Source organism: Cucumis melo, chromosome 10 (genome assembly GCF_025177605.1).
Source record: "Cucumis melo cultivar AY chromosome 10, USDA_Cmelo_AY_1.0, whole genome shotgun sequence".
Classification (NCBI taxonomy): Eukaryota; Viridiplantae; Streptophyta; class Magnoliopsida; order Cucurbitales; family Cucurbitaceae; genus Cucumis; species Cucumis melo.
This window is the reverse complement of record NC_066866.1, coordinates 23,779,597-23,801,251: the sequence shown is the minus strand read 5'-3', so window position 1 is coordinate 23,801,251 and position 21,655 is coordinate 23,779,597. Positions and strand designations below refer to the sequence as shown.

The following is a 21,655-nucleotide window of genomic DNA, read 5'->3' as shown; positions in this document are numbered from 1 at the left end:
GGAAGTACCATTTGAAGACGAGAAATTGGAAATGTAATATGCAAATGAATAGATTTCAAATGTTTGAGAATGAAGGATAGTATTATGGAAGGGTACATCACCAGATATCCAAACTTAATCTCATTTCATTGTTCTTGCATACCAAAGACAATATTTACAATCTATAAATTCTAACAGATTTGAAGTGTAACCATCAGATCATAAATTTCAGCATAAATAACTTCCCATATAGAGAGTGCAATTTTTTGACAACCACCTTAGCATCACTTTGAATCCATGGTAATGAGCAATCAACATCTGTTCAAACCCACCTTAACACAACCAAAACACAAGGTGAGCAGCCATCACCTCCCCCACATGAACAGCTTGTTGGACTGTCGAAGTGTCAAGTAGCATCCATGTCACATTCCATCTTGCTAGAAATACCCTAATTGCTCATATCTACTCCCCGACTTCCAAATTCCTTCACCATTCACGCCCACCTTTAATGGTGCGATTCTTCACCCCAAACTCTAGAAGTGCCTTCCTCACCCAAGCGATCGACAACGCAAATCTCCCGTGGGCAACTTCTAGAAGTTAAAATGTATTTGTCCAGAGAGATATTATCGGTTTATGTTTGTATATTTACTTTTTTTAAAAGATTGTCTTTTAAGTTCATGGGTGTGTGTTCGAAAAACAACAATACTCATTTATCCGAAACTAACCTTGTAACAAAATGATTTTCATTGTTTTTTCCCCTTTCCTTTTGGGAAGACATAATATACGTTTATAAAACTATGTACTTCCACTTCCATTGTAACTGTTTGTGCAGAGAAAAAGTCTGGTGTCTGTTTTGCTTTTACAAAATGTGGTCAGCTTTTTCATGTATTAACCCTTCCCAAAAAAAACACACCAAAAGACAAATATAAATCATCTCTCTCTTTTCAGACACGGAACCCACGCCTTCGGCTTTCGCTTTTTTTTCTCTTCCCGTCAATGGCTACCCAGGACGACGCTCCACCGCCACCAGTCCCCCTCGACTCCTACAAGCAATCTCTTCTCAACCGTCACACCGAGAATCATTTCACCGCAGGGGACGTCGTCCGCGATATCATAATCGGCGTCTCTGACGGTCTGACCGTCCCTTTCGCCCTGGCGGCTGGTCTTTCGGGCGCAAACGCCTCTTCTTCAATTGTTCTGACGGCTGGAATCGCTGAAGTGGCTGCTGGCGCTATGTCGATGGGACTCGGGGGGTGCGTTGTGGTATTTGGTTTAATATGAATTAGGGGTTAGGGTTAATTTTGTTGAAAGGTGGTTGTGTATTTGTGTATGTTAGGTATCTTGCGGCGAAGAGTGAAGCGGATCATTATATGAGAGAATTGCGGAGAGAGCAAGAAGAAATCGTTGCTGTTCCGGATACTGGTCGGTACTAATAACTCCTTTCATCTCTTTCTTTCTTCCTTTGTTTATTGTTTGATTTTAGATTTCATATTCATTTCTGATTCCTTCGAATATATCTTCTACTTCTACGTTGTTTGTTGTTTTCCATTTTCCATTTTCCATTTTCCATTTTCCATTTTCCATTTTCTGACCCATTTACATTTATTTAATAAATAGTAATTAGTAATAATTACATTTAAATATATATATAATAGATTCTTTTTTTTGCAACTATATTTTTTTAAACTTCTTTTTTAGAATTTTGTATTCATCTAATCCAGGCAATACATATATATTAATAATGCTAATGCATATACATTTCTATTTTTATTTTTTTTTTATTTTTAATTCCTTGCCTTACATATATATTAATGATGCTTTTTTTTTTATATATATATATATATATATCTTTTATCAATTAATTTGTGAAATTTTAATACTTTACATTTACAATTTTTATGAGATATTTGTTTTTGTTTAAAGTTGGTATTAAATATGATAGATATTTGGGTTTAAATGGAAAGAAATTGGGAAAAAGAGGGGTTGCTTTGCTTTGAAATTATTTAGAAAAAAAAAAAAAGAAAAGCTAATTTACTAACAAAACCTAAAAATATTAACGTGGCCTGTAACCAAAAAAAAAAAATTAAAGTCGGATTAGTCATGTGTTGTTTTTTAATGTTGCCGGTCCATTTTTCTCATTTTCATATTATTAATTTTTTTAATTATTTCTTCTCCTTCCTATCCTCACCTTCTTTTCTTTTTTTTTTTCCTCCATAATTTTTTTATCTCTCATATTTTTTTTCTTCATTTTCGTATAAGATCTAAACAACATTGGTACTTGATTTAAACTACCAATATCTAAACGATCAGTTGTCTATTTAAGATAGATAAAAACATATGATTGTTTGCAATTTCTCAATTTTCTCTTCATCTCTCTCTTTTTTTTTTTTTTTTTTACAAAATCTAAACAATATTGGTAAATGATCTTAATAACTATGTACCAATATCTAAACGATTAGTTGTCTATTCAAGATAGTTACATATATATCACTGTCACTAATAGATATTTTGGATTCCAAGGATACAATATTGTCGTTTATACTTGGTACAAAGGTTTAGTTATTTGTATTGGGTACAGTGATACAATATCGTGTAGAAGAAGGGTACGAGATCAATATCGTTTTTAATAGTGTTTTTATACTATATATTTATGTTACTTTACGTTGTATGCTTATGAGCGCTTTCTTTTTCAAAATGGAGAAGGATGAAAGTATTTTCGGGTTTGTTCTATTTTTCAGAAACCCTTTAGAAAATTAGAGTTGGTTATTTTTGTAATCACAATTAATTAAAATTCGTGTTTTGAAATTCATAGTATGGAAGGGACCCATTGAGTGAAAAATAACGAATTTAAACAGAGATGAATCAATAACAAATCATTTTATCATTTAATAACTACTATATAATTGCTATTTTTTCAATTTTATTTTTTGAATCACTTATTATTGTTTATTATTATTATATAACTATATTTTAAAAAAAAATTATTGTAAATGACAAAATTGTTGAAATATTATACAATATAGTAAAATTTTAGATTGAAGGCTAAATTTTTGTAGATATTTTAGTTTATTTTATTATATTTGAAAACATTAATTTCCTTTACATGTTTTTGTAATTAATTTTTAAATAAAATATAGTAAAATTTTAGATATTATCGATAAACAATTAGGTGTTTGATAAGATTTAAGTATAATTCTAAAAGGATATTCTTTAAAAATTGCACAAACCACTCATGACCTCAATAATTTAATTTGTTAATTACTACAACCATCTTATATAGTTTGTAAAAAATTTAAGTTATATAAATATTTTAAATTAAAAAATACACTGATAACAATTTTTTTTGAATAGGTAGTCAATTGCAAAAAAATTAAAAAAAAGAGGGGTAATTGTAACAAACAATATAATTTAAAGATGATTTTGATCAAAATTAAAAGAAATCATAAAAACATAAAAAGAAAAAGCGTAACACCATATTAATATTTTTTTTAAAAAAAAAAAAAAGAAATTAAAATGATAAATTTCTGCTCTCAGCATTTGTAAAATATAGGCAAACGGTTCTCTTATTTTAAGAGGAGGAGTTATTAAATGTAAACAAAAGAGGCATTAAGAAATCCCCATCCAATTCCCTCTAATTTTGTTACTTCTCTTGTCTGCCTCTCTCTACTGTATTCATATGGTCATCAAACCAAACCTATTCGAATTCCATTTCCACTAATGCCTATACATTCCTATTTTGCTGAATACTTTTAAAACTCTCTCTTTTTCCTAATTTCTTTTTATAACTACAATATTTATTGCTTATCTATATTTGGTGTTTTATATTTGTATTCAATCACATTCTACTTTAATATCATGTGTATCCATAAACTTACCTATCCAACGACTCAATCCAACCAATCCTAATTTTTGGGTCGATCTAAGAAATACCATCACAAATCATAGTGTTTGGTAAATGGGTTGTGTGATTAGTAGAAGTGGTTACTATGAACAAGCCAGAATTAAGAATAAAAAATAAAACAAATAAGTATTGGGTAAAATTCAACCATTGATTTGAAAGAGTTGGTTAGTAGAGATTACTATATCACTGTATTTTACATATAATAACTAAACTTACTATCATATTCATATATGATCTAAAAATAATAGTTATCCTTGTATGAGAAAGAAGGGTTATGTGAGGAAAATACTAAATATATAATATATAAATTTTAAATCCGAACGATTAGGTTCAAAAATGAAAAATAGAAATTTATTGAAAAGCAGAATCTGATTTTAGAAAAAGCTAAAATCTTGAGTTTAAAAGTGATGGAAAATCAACATAGGTTGTGAAAGTGAATTTGATAAAAGATTGTTTAGCCAAACATAATATACTCATATTGTATGCATATCTTTAAACTTTTTTTTTTAAATAATTATATCTTGAATCTTCGTGAATAAACTTTTAAAGATTTTGTAATAGGTTTTTTTTCCCTTTTATTATTTTACACATGCAACATTTTAAACTAGAAAAAGGGTTTAAAAAATATTTGTTCTCCTAAATTATTTTTTTAATTTAAAATAGAAAAATCGTCAAAAAAAAAAAAGAATATTCAACAAAATATTTATCGAGTATAATAAATTTGAAATAGTTTATTAATTTTTCTATTTTTGAAAAAATTTCTTTAATATAGCATATAATTATTTAAAGGTATATAAAAAAACTTTCATGGACACCTATCAATCTTGTTCTTAAAAACTATGTATTAGAAATGTATGAAAAATTAGGGACCAATTCAGATTAAGTTTATAGAAAGTGTATCTAAAAATTACAAAAATTATTTTAGATAGATCTGTACCAACGAGGTGTATTGTATGTAGGGTTGTAGTTATCATAATTTGAAAACTTTGATTTAGTCAGGGTTAAATATCTTGGATTTTAATTTCTTTTATCCATCATTTTTTTTTTCTTCAAAAGACAAATTCAATAACTTCGTCTAATTTTGAGCATGACTGAGTTATTATTATTATTATTATTATTATTTTAAGTATATGTTCTACACAAAGATAAAGTGTTATACACATAAGGTAAAACAACATTCAATTGTTGACAATCATTTGTAGAAGAACAAAATAGGAATTGTTTTGAAAGAGATAAATTAATATGTATAGTGTTAGAAATGCAGAAGCAGCAGAAGTAGCAGAGATATTGGCAAACTATGGGATCGAACCACATGAGTATGGTCCAGTCGTTAATGCTCTTAGGAAGAGGCCTCAAGCTTGGTTGGATTTCATGATGAAGTAATTAACTTCCTTCTCTATCTCTTTCTTCTTCCATTCCTTTTATACCTTTTTTTTCCTATCATCATCCTTCACTTTCTTTTTCCTTATTATTATTATTATTATTATTTACAACTGCTAAGCCATTGTCTAGTAATTATTTTGGCCTCCTCCAGTAATCCTTTTGCTTTTTGGAAAAATACCTATGAAGGTTGTCTAAGCAAATGTCTAACCCCATAGGTGTCAAGCTCAATGGGATTTAAGCGCTCCAAAAGGTTAAGTTAACCCTTGAGTCCTTGGCTAGTTGGGTAGAGCTCGACCCACTTTATTAAAAAGGAAATGGTAAAGTCAAGCTTACACTAGCAATCTACAACTTCGAGTGTTACACCTACTCAACACTATCGATATTGTACATATCCTAAACGAGAGACAGGGAGAATGAACCTTATATAAGTAACCCCACACCAACAACATTGAAGGGTAAACAATTCTCTTCATGCTCACACAAGTTGAATACATAAATTTACTTAGGCATAAGAATGTACTTGACTCAACATCACACTAGTGTTAGTATTTTGCACATTAGCTTAAGCTTTAGCAACGTGTCTAGACCAGAAAAAAGGGTCGAAAGAGCAAAAAGTGCCTGGATGAGATACCCGTAGCAACATTTGGCATCATTTCTAGGGACAACACGTCCAAGTGAGGCCTAATAGTGTGTATGGTTGGCAATTGAATAAGAAAAAATCCTAATGAGGATGACATTTGTCCTCCATGTCCTAGTGCAAATCACAACCAAAGTGAAGTCGACTCGACCCCCTGGTGAATGGTACACCCGTGAAGCAAAATCTTTGCAACCCATTTGTTCATGTAATGATTTGAGGATCCCTTGTTGTCAACGAATCAGTCAATGAAAGTGTGGGCCAATTCCCAAAAAGAGTCGAATACCTTTGTGGGCACCTTTCGGTACTAAGGTCGGGCTGGTCCCATGAGGTACACATGGAAAGCTTAGTAGCATCTGGCTGAATCCCATCACGATTAATCTTATATGTCTCAGACTTACTTAAAATATACGTAATATCAGTGAGTCAAAGTAGGTGTGGCTCTTGAGATTATAAAGTGTAAATTCCAAACTCTGACTAAACTATATCAAGGATCTAAAGGTTTGACTTTACTTTGGTGACACAAACTAGCATACAAACTTTATGGCACTGTGAGCTTTTGAGCCTTGAACAACCCTAAACATACAACTAAAAAAAGAAAGAAGAAGAGAAAGCATACATAAATACAAAAGAAACATTTATGAGTTTCTGTTATTAAGATGGATATTTTCTTCGAAAATCTATGTAAGATATAGAAGTGAATAATTTTGTTTGACAGTAATTCCTAGGCGGTGAGTTTATATGGAAACCACAAATTTGTCTCATACAAAAAAAGGAAGGTTAGCTTTGTACTAGAACAATAGCCCATCATCAATAATCCACTCCAAGTTTCCACAGCCATTTCTAACCAACATGTTGACTGCTGGTCCAATTTTCCTGAAATTTTTGGGATTTGGTTCACGGTTTGGATATTTAAAAAACCAAAAGAAACACAAAAATAGGCCAGCCCACCAAGTCACCAACCTAATTAACTGACCTATAAATTTCAAGTACACTTCAGACACTATTTCTTTCCGGCCTTTCTCTCTTTCCTCTCTCACTCCTTCAGTTTCTCTAATCACCCACAAAATGCTCTTTTTGTCTACTGCTTCCAAAACTCGTTCTCTAATTTTCTTTTATTTTTTCTATTTTTATTATCTGTTCATCTCTTTCTTTCCTTTTTGTTGGAGAAGTGTCATCTCGTCCATTGTTTGCAATCAAGGAACAAAGAGGAAAATTTGGTTAAAACCGAACTGAACCAGTGAAAATCAAAATCAGCTGGTTCTATTTTTAATTAAAGTCTTTAACGATTTACGTCCCACCAGAACCAAGGTAATCGGTTTAGTCTTCAGTTTTGGTCAAAACCGTACCAAACCGAGTGGTACACACCCCTAATATTGACTGCTCCCATCCAGCAAAGATAACTAACATCGAAACTTTTTATTTATTGTTTACCAACTTTGTTTTATAAATATTAAATTTGTAATTTTATAGTTGATAAGTTAAATTTAAAATTATCTAATAAATTTAAATTTATTAGATTTTTTTTTTTCCTTTGAAAAAAAGAAGAGATTGCAATAATAGTAACTAGTCATTCAAGTCATTACAATTCTTATGGTTATAGTGATGGACATTACATATCAATTTAATATACATGAGAACCACAAGGTACCGGTGAAGACATCAATAAAGGTTCACTCTCATAACACCCGCCGCTGTCTACATTATCCAAAGCATCTTTATTTGGATTAAACGTGGTTTGATCTAAAGATACTGTTCTATTAGTATCATCAAAATCAACATTGATAATAATGCATGCATGGCATCCTTCTAATTGTACAACGCATTTCCTACAATTCCAGAATGTTAGGTCAAATTGTGAAATCTAAGGTATGTTAGGGGACTTGGCCAATTTTTGTTTCTTGTTTTTCAAATTTATTTAGTGAAAAAGGTGTTTACCAAATAGTCTGGTTTCTGTTTTTTAAAATTGTTTATTGTTGATTTTGTGATCTAAAAGACAACATTTTCTAAATTTTTAACATATGATATATTCATAAATTAAATAATAGTAGTTTCTATTAAACCTAATACTTAGCAGTAATCATATAACTAGTTTTATAATTTATAAACATATTACTTAGAACAAAGTGTTTACATTAGAATCTCATTTCTTACTCTGCCTCTAAAAAAACATGGAAAAAAAAAATCTTTGCTATTGTTGAATTTCATGTTCTAAAATTTGTATCTAGTGTACGATGATTTCTAAGTGATCCAATAGGTATTCACATCCTTAAATAATCCATTGTAAAGCATAGACAATTAACAATAACATACCATTTTGTCCTGTTGAGTCTTACACAAAAGAAATCAAACCAACGATACCCTTTGCTATGGTAATCGGTGTTTTTATGTATTAAACTATTGAAATAGTGATGTAATTTTTGTCACACCCCATTCTAGGTTTTTCCCTCTAACTTAGATTGTGGAATGAAAATGCTTTTTAAAACAACCTTTTCAGCCAAATGAACAAGTATTATAAAGTTCTACATGAATTCTGACATTTACCTTAAAATATGGGTTAGCAAAACCTGAAAAGAGAAGGAATTTTTCTCAGCACATCAAGTGTGTCCCTCGTTTGCTTTAAACCTTCCTTATTCTGATGAGATCGACCCACTGATCCTTTCTTTTTTACCCCACTAGAGCCTTCTTATGGGTTTTGGCTACTCACTAAATGTCTAGTTCTCTGAATAGTATTACCTTTCGGTAACATATGGAAACAATCTTTCGATAATGACCTAGTTGACCACATTTATAACATACTGCTATGCCATCAGATTGAACAACATGAGAACCTCTCGTAGGATATATAGGACAACTAGAATTCCTCGATCTATGAGCTCCTCCACCTGATGCAGATTTAGAAATAGAAGAACTACTATATTGAGACTTAAAATTCCATCTACTCAGGTAAAAATCTCTTCCATTACCTAGTCAGTTTCAATAACTAGTGTTGAACGTACATACATTTTTGGAAGCTTCTCTTTCATGCTTCCTTTCATTTACACTTTTCTCTACTCTTGGCGTTGCCTCCACTAATTTGAAGAAATCAATCCACTCTACACAAATAATCCGTCTTCAAATCACTTGCACCTTTCAACCTCATCCTCAATCATATTAGTGTCGTACTTAGAAATATACTTCTTCTCAAATTCAGCAACAGTCATTGAGCCTTGAGTGAGCTTCAAGAACTCACTTCGTTTTGCATCACAAAAAGAGCGTGGATAAAACTTATCAAAGAATGCCCTTTTGAACTCATCCCAACTCATATCACCTAACTCGTCTACTTTTTGTCATTCGTCACCAATCTTCGCCTCCATTGTGGAGCAGAAAAACAACAAGTTCCACCTTTCTATCCTTTGGACATCTCATCACTCTAAAGCATTTTTCAATCAAAGTAAGTCATGCTTCAGCATCCGTTGGATTCATTGTTTCTACAAAAGTGGTAGCACCGAAGGCCTTCAATCGTTCTATTCCATACTTTCCATACTTCTTTTCTGGGTCTGATTGTGTAGATCTTATTCCTGAAGCCAATCTTTGAGCAAGTCTATCTAGAAACTACTCTTCCACGTTCCCTTCAACATGGGGACGACAAAATTTGGTATCGGAGCTTGATTTTAGGAAACCTAAGGGTTATAAGAGAGAGTTTGAGGATTTTAAAAGTTATGCATTAGAGAGTTCACATGTTTTGTAGTGCTTGAGTAAGTTGCATGAGTCCATGTTTACTAAATATGTGTATTATATTATTGCTTTATAGGAATCATGCCTCGGGGTAGACCTTAAAAGAGCTCTGTCGTAGAAGCTAGTAACGCTACTAGAGGAGCAACTATGGGGAGTGAGAAGTCCGATGCCAAATCTAGTCGTCAAAGTAGTCCCCATGTTGAGGGGGAAAGTAGAAGAGCAGTTGTGAGATAAACTTGTTCAAAGATTGACTTGGGGATTAGATCAGCAAGACCTAGAAAAAAAGGAATATAATGGTTAAAGGTCTTAGGTGCTACCACTTTTGCAGAAACAATGAATCCGACTTACTATGATTGCAAAATGCTTGGAGTGATGAGATGTCTGGAGGATAGAAAAGTGGAACTCTTTTCTACCAATTGAAGATTGGCACCACCAATATGACTGAGGATGAGGCTGAAAGGTGCAAGCGATTTAAGGAGGGACTATGATAGGAAATTCGTACTCCTGTGACAGCTTGTGCAGCGACACTAAGCGTAGAGAAAAGTGTAAATGAAAGGAAGCATGAAAGAGAAGCTTCCAAGAATGTTTAGCGAAACTGGTAATGGAAGAAGTGGGAGATTTGTACCAAATGTGTCTAGTAGAGCGATTTTAAGTCTCAGTACAGTGGTTCTTTTGTTTCTAAATCTGGATCAGGTTGACGAGCTCAGAAATCGAGGGGTTCTAGTCATCCTCTATATCCTACAAGAGGTTCTCATGTTGTTCGATTTGATGGGGTAGTGTCGGGGTCTAGCAAGAGCAATGCATGTTATAACTAGCGAGAGCAATGTATGTCATAATTGTGGTCAGCCAAGTCATTATCGTAGAGATTGTCCCCATATGTTATCGAAAGGTAATACTATTCAAGAAACTACTTCTCAGACAGTCAGTCAGCAGCCAAAACCCATAAGAACAAGTGGTGAGAGCTCTAGTGATAAAACAGAAAGGATCAATGGGTCGATCTTGTTAGAATAATAAAGATTTAAAGCAAATGAAAGACACGCTTGATGTGATGTGGAGTCTAAAGATTGTATATATACATAAAAGTGAAAATTCCTTTCCCTTTCAAGTTTGGCTAACCCATGTTTTAGGAGAAATGCTATCGGAATTTCCATAAAGTTTTATAATGCTTGTTCTATAGAAGTTGAGTTGAAAAGGTTTGTTTTCGAAAAGTGTTTTCATGTCACGATCTAGGTTGGAAGGGAAAACTTAGAATGTCTTTTGGATAAGCAAACGGGTGTAATTGTAAAGCACAAAATCACTTTGTAATTGTCAAAGAGAATCAATTCTTTCTACATTAAAATTTTGAGAATTTTCTAATTCTTTGTTTGATGTTCTACAATTTTCATGCTTATACTGTAACAAGTAAAAAGCAACCTAATTTACCTCCTTAAAAACCCCCTATTTACATGCAATCTAACTAGTAGTAGTCGTAGAGCCAGCAATGGACAAATATAATTTCAACATTTATTCTTATGATTTAATCCTTATTACTGTTTGTGTTGGTTATGTAGGTTTGAATTAGGATTGGAAAAGCCAGATCCTAGAAGAGCTCTACAAAGTGCTTTCACAATTGCATTGGCTTACATATTGGGGGGATTGGTGCCTCTCATTCCATACATGTTTATTTCAAACGTGAAGAGAGCCGTGACAGCATCGGTTGCATTGACACTAGTAGCATTGCTCGTGTTCGGGTATGCAAAGGGTTACTTCACAGGTAATAAGCCCTTTAAAAGTGCCATCCAAACCACCCTCATCGGAGCTATCGCATCTGGAGCTGCTTTTGGCATGGCTAAGGCTATACAACAATGAACTAACCAACCCCACATGTCAATCTCTAATCAGCGAGTCCCCCCCCCCCCCCCCCCCCCCCAAGGTCACTTGTTTTTCATTTGTTTTGTCAGTCTAGGCCCAGAAATGAGAACATTCGATGTGGTTTTTAAAGCATTTTGTCATATGCAGAATTCAATTTTCTAAGAGCAACAAATATGTTTGAAAATCTTTTCCAGTCCTTGAATCTTAGGCTTGGTGTACGTCTCATTTTATAACAATCGAGTTCCTATACTGTGGTGTTGAAAACTTTATCTTTAACCATTGATTAAAGTTTTTTATTCTACATCATATTCAAAAGGAACAATAAAATAGAAGATTTAATGAACTGGCATAAAGTAGGAGACTTTAAAACATTACAAATATTATAGTATAAAGAAGAAAGAACAAATATAATTTGTGGTATGTTATTATAACCAACAAAATTCAGTTTGGGTGTTGGGTATATGTGTACACGGGCACCGCATGTAAGAGATTCTGAGCATCAAACTTTATATCAAGCAATCATAACAAGAGGAGTGTCTGCCTAGCTTTATAGAAAAACATATGGAGCAAGGCAGGCAAGAAGCAATGGAGAAACCACTTCTACAAAATTGATACTATATACTATGTGTTGATTAAAATTCATGAAGGCCCACAAAATATAATGCTTGAAAGTTGAAACAAAAGCATTACCTTGTGGTAGCACCAAGAAAAAGATGGCTGAAATTCCACAAACCTGTTTGGAATGCAATACTCTGCTCTCAAGACATCGAAATGGCTACGGCTTAATCACCTTCACTTCATAGCCAACCATGATTACTCAATGTGGATAGTGAAGAGAAAAAAGAAACATATATTGATCTTTGAGAGCTTATATTGTTGAAGTATATTATAAAACCAACGAAAATGTATCATTCTTTTAAAGGGTTCGCATCTTGTCTGGTGTTTCATAGAGGATTTCTCGATCAGATGCCAAAAGGTCCATCTGTTGGGTTAGAAGATGAACATCATTTGAATTCTCAATATAAGATTCATCCAACCTTGTTTGTATCTCAAAATCTTCACATTTCTCCATTTGCCTGATTAGAAGTTCAAAATCTTGGGAGTTCTCTTCATGAGTTCGAGTATCGATAGTTTCCATATCCAGTTCATCGTCCTCACTGTCTGTATATCTCCTTTCATGGTCTACTTTTCTACCATTTTCTGAATTCCCAGAAAAAGGGTTAGCTAGAAGAAGCTGCTCCCATGCAACATCTTGTACATCTGGAAGAACAAATTGACTGTGATTGTCTAAACACACTTTTTCATCCATAAGCACTTTCATGAAGTCAGAATTAAGGAAAAAGTCTTTCATTCCATCAGGAAAAGGTTCAGATTCTTGTTGTTTTCCCGGACCCGTCACTGGTGGAAGTAGAGTTGTTGACAATTCATCTAATGGTCGTTGATACCTGACTATCATACCATTTGAAGGTACTTGATTATCATCTGATATTTGCTCGAGCATGTTGCTAGGATCAGCCATGCGCCAACTCTTCTCTTTTGGTTGAAGAAACTGAACCAAAAATCCAGGGCTTTGCACTGCCATTACTAAAAATGACAGCATCTGCTGTTGATTCTTTTCCATACCTTGAAGGCGCTCTCTCAATAGGAGCAACTTGTTCTCTGAAGTTTCTTGGTGTTGCTTAAGTTTAACCAGTTCCTGCATTACAGCATTTTTATCTATTTTAAGATTCTCAACTTCCTTCCACAGCCCTGAATAATCAGGTAGTTCAACTTGTCCTTCAGAATTGTCTTGAGGCTGCAATGCTTTCCGCTGATCTGTGCCCTGGATGTTTTTCCTTCGGTAGATACTCTTCAACAGATGTTTTTGTCCTTTAACGAATCCATCAGTTGCAAATTCCCAGCAATCAGTATCAATTTTCCGAAAACCCTAAAATAATAAAAGAAACCACTAGTTATAATAATGATTTGATCATTAGCAGCAGTTGGGGGAAATGTAGTTGTTTCTCCTCTAGCAACTTATATGATATGTCGAACAGTTTCTGTCTTTTGCAAGAGCCTAAAAGCATGTACGTTGAATGGCAAATGCACTCAGAAACTATGCACATCAAGGACACAACAAAAAATGTAGTATGCATGATCAATTTACAAGTCACACCTAATAAGGTTGACCAGAAATATACAACTCCAAGAATAATAGCCCCAGATCGCATCAAGACTAAATCGGAAACTCATCAAACAATAAAAATTAGTAGAGAATGTCAAAAGGAGTAAAAGAAATAGCCGCAGACAAAGGAAATATTCATTTAAGAAGAGTGAAGTGAGACGCTTATGAAATTTCCTCACCCCAACCCAGGCCCTCTACACTCAACCTTGACTGACAAGAAACTAATCCAGGACTATTGAAGGAATGAATTGAAAAGAATAAAACATCACTTGTTTGATTGGTTTTCAAGGTCATTGTCAGACAGCCTAAGAGCAGCATAAGGCATGCCTCCATATCAACTATCAACTATCAACTAGCGACAAGATAAAGCTATTTCTATCTTCATCCCTATTTTACAATGTAAAAAAATATTTAATCCACATGTTGATGGGGTCAAATAGATCGTGGGGACAATGTTTGGGATTTGGCACACTTCAATGCATTCTCAGCATTTGGATACAGGAGAAGATTTGAGCTAGTTGCTTGCTACTAAGGGAGGAGCTGAAGCCTAATGGTTAAAAGAAACTGAATAAAACAAGTGAAGGAAGGAAACCCTGTTTGCTTCCATTTGAAGATAAAATACGATAAAACACGTACTTAAACTCAGGTTTCTTCCTCCACCAGCAAATACTGAAGAAAAGAAATCAGAAATATCCCCAAGAAACTCCAATAGTAGCCAAGTATATTGAGAAATTTTATCAACTAGCACACAAGTGGCTAATTTCATTGGCAGTCTAAGATTCCTTTAGGAATCATTTTAATCATTCATGAAATTGAGCTTCATTCTAACTACGAACCTTGGCAAAACAATAACTACAAACCCGCCTAGTCTTCCAACTACAATGGCCTTTATATGGCCAAAAAAATTCACTAAGCCATATCTTGACAATGGAAAACCCCAAATATGAAACTCCTTGCCCAACTCCTCTCCACCAAAACCCCCTTCTGACAATAGCCAACCTTCAAAACCTCCACGGAAAAATCCAATAGTATCATCACCCACATGCTGGAGCAATTCATTTAAAATACTACACTTCTTCCCACCCTGGGGCACAATCGGATGTCCTAAAGTTAATGATCATAGCAACCACAAGAAACTTGTACTTCTCGAAGGAAATAAAGATTTTCCAACCAATACTTTTGAAAAGAATATGATTATACAGAATTTACAGAAGAGGATGAGGGTAACAATGCCAATTGCATGGTAACTGAGCCCCAAGCAAGTCGGTTCTGTAAAAGGCATATGTTATGTTATTGGGCACTTACTAAAACAGGATGATCAAAGTTTTGCACATAATTGAACATTTCGTTGCAAAAAAGAGGATCAGCTAAGGGTTTCCCTGTCTAGAAGATAAATTCTACCGAGGTTACAATTAACCGACCTTACACAAATTCAGTCAAGCCCCCATCAAAATCATCCCAAGTTTTTTGAAAGTAAATCTTTCACCAACATTCCTCATAGCGTTATTACCAATTAGGGCACCTAAAACAAGAAGAGATTGCTATATTATCAAAACTCAACCACAGAAGAAACGATTAACTTGATGATGAACAAGGCGTATGGTCTTTTTAAAAAGAATTCCATTCTTTCTAAAGAAGGGAAAAAAACCCACAAGAGCAAACACGGAAACAAACAGGAAACAAGAAACAAAAACAAAGATAGAAGTTAAAAGAAAAAAATGAAGAAACAAGAAACTCACATAGATATTAAGCTGGCGCATGAAGCTAGAGAAATTGCTATGCTTAAAGTACTTAGGAAGCAAGTGAAGGGAGAATTGGGTAATATCCAAGATGGTAAAACTATCGTTAGAAGAAGTCCAAGAGATGATTGAATTGGTGGAATCATCATCAACCATATCGTACAACTTCTTAAGAAATGGCGCCACCGAAGATCCCTGGCGGTCCGCCGCGGATTTCACCATCGGAGATTAAGGTAGCGTAATTAAGAGGAAAGCAAAAGGGAGAGTGGGAAATGGGAATTTGGGAATTTTTGAGGGTTTTATCCTTTTAGAAAGCGTTGTTGTGTTGTGTTGTTTTGTTTGGTTTTTGAGAGGCAAATTGGTCAGTAGGATGCTTCCTTTGCTTCCGCCATTTTGTTCGCTGTTTCTTTCTATTTTCGAATTCTTTGTACCAATTTCACCACTTACATATCGCCACGTACTTTCTTTTTTCTTCTTTTTCTATTTAATTTCACATTTCATACTTTCTTTTTTTTTTCCTTCTCTTTTTATAACTCAAGGACCGACCTGGTTGTACCATCAATAAAATAAATTGGATTCAAGTAAGGTATTATACATTTTTTTTAAGTTAAATTACACGTTTACTACATCTCTTGTATTAATCACCTTCGTAATTTCAAATGAAAAAGATCTTCTTATTATTTTTGAGAAAAAAAAAAACTTTTTTTCCCTCGTCCAATTGTCAATAACAACATTATCAAACACATAAATAATGGTGGTCGCCGACATTTGATACTTGTTCTTAATGTTTGATCATCTTAGTACTCGCTCTGGCTTTCTTTGTTGCTCTCTATTACTTGGCTAGTTTTGTTTTAATAAAAATTGTTCCAAGTGAATTAGAAGTTATATTATTTTTAGCTTAACCTACGTTCACAAAAAGCCTATACCCAAACAACTTGAAGTTTTGAAGAATTTTTCATCCTAATATTCTAACGATCTTTGCTGATTTTCTAATGTGAACATTTTTTTTGTGAATTGATTTGAAAAATGAGCATAGAAGTATCTATTCATTTGAAATGATGCATAGGTCATAGGGCATAGGTCATAGGGCATGTATATGAAATTACAAACGTTAGTTTCTTAGACTGTCTTGGAAGGAAAATTGATTACACCTCAAATCCTTATTATATTAAAAGTGGCCCAGGAAAGAATAATTTTTAGATGATTCTACCCTTGCCAAATTTTTAATTTACAACATTATCCTAAAACATGAGTGTTCGCACGAGATTTCTGAAGAAATTTAATTCGTGGAATTAAATTTTGTTATATTGATTGATATAGTGGATACAATCTCTAATATTTACTTATTTGATTCTTTCTCTCACATACAATTTAAACTTAGAACTTTTTTATCTTCGATCTTCAGGAAGTTGTAGTTGCAAGTTAATTCGAGCTTCAATCTTCTGGAATTGAAGAAAAGTTTGATCTTCCAAGTCTTCGATCTTTCAAAAGGATGATCTCGAGGTTGATAATAACTTGGACGTCTTGAGAGCCTTCAGAAGTTTTTGTTTTCAATTTTTCAAAGCTTCGATTCTTCCTTCAACCAAAGATCATCAAAATGAATAGGAAGGTCTCTATTTATAGAGCATCTCCATGGGCTTTAGGTGGCTTGGGCCCATTTGCCTGTTGGACTTAGCTTGGGCCCATCTACCTGTTGAGCTTGAGCTTGGGCCTATTTTCTTGGTAGGCTTGGGCTCGGGCCCATTTGCTTAGTGGGTTTGGGCTTGTGCCCACTTGTTTGCATGGGCTCGGGCTCATTATTTCTTTGGCCCAATTTTTCTTCGGGGCTTAAACTAGGTTGGATATAAGAAAACTTGACTACCCAAATTCAATCAAGTTATAATCATCACAATTTTGGTGGGCTGACATGGCGCAATTTAATTGACCAAAATTTCTTATTCAACAAATGCTCCTTTGCGAGATTTGTGCACGTGTATGGGTGGATCAATCTCGAAAATGATAAGCTGAAACCAAAAAATACAAGTGATCTTGTTCTTAACTTTTGCTCTAGTTAATATGTCAAATTAATCACACTATGCGTTTGGACATAAGTTTGATTAAAATGAAGTTTGGATACAATCCTCAATTTTGTAGTGAATTTTGATTTTAATTCACAATTTATTTATTTTTTTGGACTATAGCAAAAAAAAAGAATGAAATTAGATTTTTTTTACTAATGAATTTAATGGAAGAATTGAGACTTAACATTTATAAAATTGAAGTATTGTCATTTAAGTCAAAGTTTTTTTTTTTTTTTTTTTTTTTGCAAAACTTGTGTTAATCTAAAGGAGTTTATAACTTGGGATAAAATTTAAAAATTTTCCAACAAACAAAATGATTTGAGGATTTAATTTATTTTATTTTAAAATTCTCCATTTTTTTTTGTTTTTGTTTTTTGCCAAATATTTAATCATGTAAAGAATGTGGCCTTGGTAATTTTTTATTAAAAAATATATGCCATTTTTATTAATTAATAATTTCTTTTGGAATAAAGAAAGGGAATGGGAGGAGAGGGAGGAATGTTGGGGTAAAAGAAATTTCAATATTATCTCATGTCTATCTAAACCACTGGTGGTTGTTGAGAAATTTATGAGATTTGATTTGTTATTGCTCTTATTTATAAATGGAGGAGTGAGTGAGAAGAAAAAAATGAATAGAGCACTTCCTTTTCAGATTTCACCAATTCTAAGTGGATTCTTCTTCTTCTATTTTTTTTTTTTTTTTTTTTTTTTTTTTTTATTTTGTTGCTTCATACTTGGGAGTAAGAGAGGGAGAACAACCCAGGAGAAAATAAAAAGAATTTTTTCTTTTAATTTGCACCATGGTAATGGTGGTGATCGGCCGAGAAAATTAAAAAGAGAAAAGAACAAAAGGGAAAAAAATACATATTTTTTTTTTCTTTTATTATTTCTATTTTTATTTTCAAATTTCTGAAGCCCACAAACTCCCTTTTTTTTTAGCGTTTCTCTCTCTCTTTTTTTTTTCTTTCTTCTTTTATTTTTACGCTTCTCTTTTTTAATTATTTGTTTTTCTTTACATCATTTTTAGTTTTTTTTTTTCTCTCTTTTTTTTCAATTTTATATATATATATATATATATATATTACTCTTTCCCTTTTTTTATTCACTTTTTTAGTTTCTTTTTCTTTTTTTCTTAACCATTTTCGATTTTTTTGTATTTTTTTTGTATTTTTTATTCTTTTTTCTAACCTTTTCTTTTTCTTTTCTTGTTTTTTCTTCTTTTATTTTTTTCACATCTTTTTTTAGGTTCACACAAACTTGCTCTGCCCAAACGTTGCCTTTTTTTTTCTCATGCAAGGATGTCCTGCTTATTTGACCGTCAGCATTTGAGGTTTGTGATGCGACTCTATGACGATGATCATCGTCTGCGCCGCACTGACGATGATTATCGTCTGCACCACACTGACGATGATCATCGTCTGGACTACGTTGCACCGAAGATGATCATTGTCGATCCTCTTTATATATGGTTTGGAATACAAAGAGAAAGTTTGAGCAAGTCCACCATATTGAGTTTTGATGAAGTTTGCAATCATCTCCTGTAACTGTTGAACAAACAATTATGCAATTGAGGTCGAATTTTGTGGTTGACTTTCTTGTATAACTGCCTTCCCTTTGTTAGTATTCTTGACAGTATGTTTATGACTTGATTCAGCAACATCACAACTTTCAATGTGATTCTTCAGAGATGCAATCTCATAATCTCTTTCTTCAATCGCCTTCATGAGCATGTTCACCTTCCTTTCAAGCGCTGTCATTCTATTTTCACTTGCCACGTCAGTTACCATAACTGACATTATATTTGGGTGAGGCATCTCCTAACTTGAGTGTTCAGAGGACGAGTAGTGTTGGTCAATCGCGAGATTTTCTATGATTACAATTCTACCTTTTAGTGGCTTGGAGATTTGCTCCCAAATATTCTTTGCGACTTCAAAAGGTGGCGTATCTTCAAATGATTGAATCTCTCTTGAGCGGGCTACAATGTTTAGTCGCTTGCCGATGTCACTGAGAGGTTTGGAAATGTTTCCTTGAGATGTCATAATTTTCTTTGGATGTTCTTCAAAAAGAGAAAGAGATAAGGTAGAGACGGTCTCACTAGGCGTACCAAACTATTCACACGAGATTTCAGAAGAAATTTAATTCGTGGAATTAAATTTTGTTATATTGATTGATATAGTGGATACAATCTCTAATATTCACTCTTTTGATTCTTTTTCTCACATACAATTTAAACTTAGAACTTTTTGATCTTCGATTTTCAGGAAGTTGTAGTTGTAAGTCAATTCGAACTTCAATCTTTTGGAATTCTAGGAAAGTTTGATCTTCCAAGTATTCGATCTTTCAAAAGGATGATCTCGAGGTTGATAATAACTTGCACGTCTTGAGAGCCTTTAGAAGTTTTGGTCTTCAATTCTTCAGAGCTTTGATTCTTCCTTCAACCAAAGATCCTCAAAATGAATGGGAAGGTCTCTATTTATAGAGCATCTCCATGGGCTTTAGGTGGGTTTGAACTTTTTAGTCGGTTATGAGTTACGAATTTACACTCAAGCAATGTTCAGAGGTTTTAAACTCTTTTTATTTTGGTTTGGAACTAAGTTTGTTGAACTTGCATACTTGGCTGACATGTTGGGTGTTAGAGTGCTTTTATCGCACTTTTTGGAATTTTGGTCAGTTGTGATTTGCGAACTTATACTTAAGCATTGTTCGATCGTTTTGAAAGCTTACACACGTTTTGAACTCTTTTTAGGTTGGTCTGAAACAAAGTTTGTGGCACTAACACACTTGGTTGCCATTTTCGGTCTTGAAGTGCTTTTTTCACACTTTTTGAATTTTTTGGTAGGTTATGGTTTACGAAATTACACTTAAGTTTTGTTGGGTCATTTTGATAGTTCAAGTGATACTTAGACACGATTTGAACACCTTTTAGGTTTGTTTGAGACTCAGTTTGTTGCATCCACACACTTAATTGCCATTTTGGGTCTTGAAGTGCTTTTTTTACAATGTTTGAATTTTCTTGGTAGGTTATGAGTTACGAAATTATACTTGAGCATTGTTAGGCCATTTTTTAAGTTCGAATGGTACTTAGACATGTTTTGAACAGGTGTTAGGTTGTTTCGAACTAAGTTTGTTGCACATACAGACATGATTGCCATCGAAGGGCTTTTTCCACACTTTTTTGAACTTTTTGGCAAGTTATGAGTTACAAGCTTTTTCACTTAAGCGTCATTGGGTCGTTTGAAAGCTAAGACGTGTTTCGAATGCCTTTTTGGTCGGTTTGAATCTAAGTTTGTTGCACTTACACACTTGGCATTCTAGGTCTTGAAGTGCTTTTTTTCAATCTTTTTTGAACTTTTTGGTACGTTGTGAGTTACGAACTTACAGTTAAGATTTGTTAGATCGTTTTGAAAGTTCAAGTGATACTTGGACATGTTTTGAATGCGTTTTAGGTTGGTTTGACACTAAGTTTGTTGCACTCACACACACGGTTGCCACTTTGGGTCTTAAAGTGCTTTTTTCACACTTTTTGAACTTTCCGCTAGGTTGTGAGCTATGAACTTACACTTAAGATGTCTTAGGTCATTTTTTAAGGTCCAAGTGATACGTAGACATGTTTTCAACACCTTTTAGGTTTGTTTTAAACTTAGTTTGTTGAACTTACGCACTTTGTTGCCATTTTGGGTCTTGAAAGGCTCTTTTCTCACTTTTTTTTAACTTTTTGCTAGGTTATGAGTAACGAACTTACACTTAAGCTTTGTTAGATCGTTTCTAAAATTCAAGTGATAATTAGACTCGTTTTGAACACTTTTAAGGTTGGTTTGAGGGTATGTTTGTTGTACTTACACATTTGGTTGCCATTTCTTTTGTGGTCTTTGAAGTGCTTTTTTCACAGTTCTTGACTTTTTGGTACGTTGGGAGTTGTAAACTTACACTTAAACTTTGTGAGGTTGCTTTTAAAGTTCAAGTGATACGTAGACTCGGTTGGAACACTTTTTAAGTTTGTTTGGTTTGTTTGAATCTAAGTTTGTTTGGTTTGTTTGAATCTAAGTTTGTTGCACTTACACACTTGGCATTCTAGGTCTTGAAGTGCTTTTTTAGGGAAATATTTCTGATTTCCCAAATCCTTGATTTCAAATTCATCACCCATTCTCAGTTTTAATTGATTGATTTCTGTTTGATCATCTCCGGTCAAAACAATGTCATCTACATAAACTATTAGAATAGCAATCT

General features: G+C 33.5%; 2 protein-coding genes across 2 annotated transcripts; one reads left to right on the top strand and one right to left on the bottom strand.

Annotated features, from left to right (window-relative positions):
- The first annotated feature begins 636 nt into the window (after window positions 1–636).
- Window positions 637–11,651, top strand: LOC127151489 (vacuolar iron transporter 1-like). Its single transcript, XM_051091455.1, has 4 exons — window positions 637–1,232; window positions 1,316–1,401; window positions 5,145–5,259; window positions 11,165–11,651. Exons 1-4 carry the CDS (start codon window positions 976–978, stop codon window positions 11,460–11,462), a joined length of 756 nt encoding a protein of 251 aa, XP_050947412.1. The 5' UTR covers window positions 637–975; the 3' UTR covers window positions 11,463–11,651.
- A 202-nt stretch (window positions 11,652–11,853) lies between these two features.
- Window positions 11,854–15,737, bottom strand: LOC103502515 (heat stress transcription factor A-8). Its single transcript, XM_008466471.3, has 2 exons — window positions 15,369–15,737; window positions 11,854–13,392 (listed from the first exon to the last, which is right to left on the bottom strand). Exons 1-2 carry the CDS (start codon window positions 15,588–15,590, stop codon window positions 12,382–12,384), a joined length of 1,233 nt encoding a protein of 410 aa, XP_008464693.2. The 5' UTR covers window positions 15,591–15,737; the 3' UTR covers window positions 11,854–12,381.
- Between the last annotated feature and the right edge of the window lie 5,918 nt (window positions 15,738–21,655).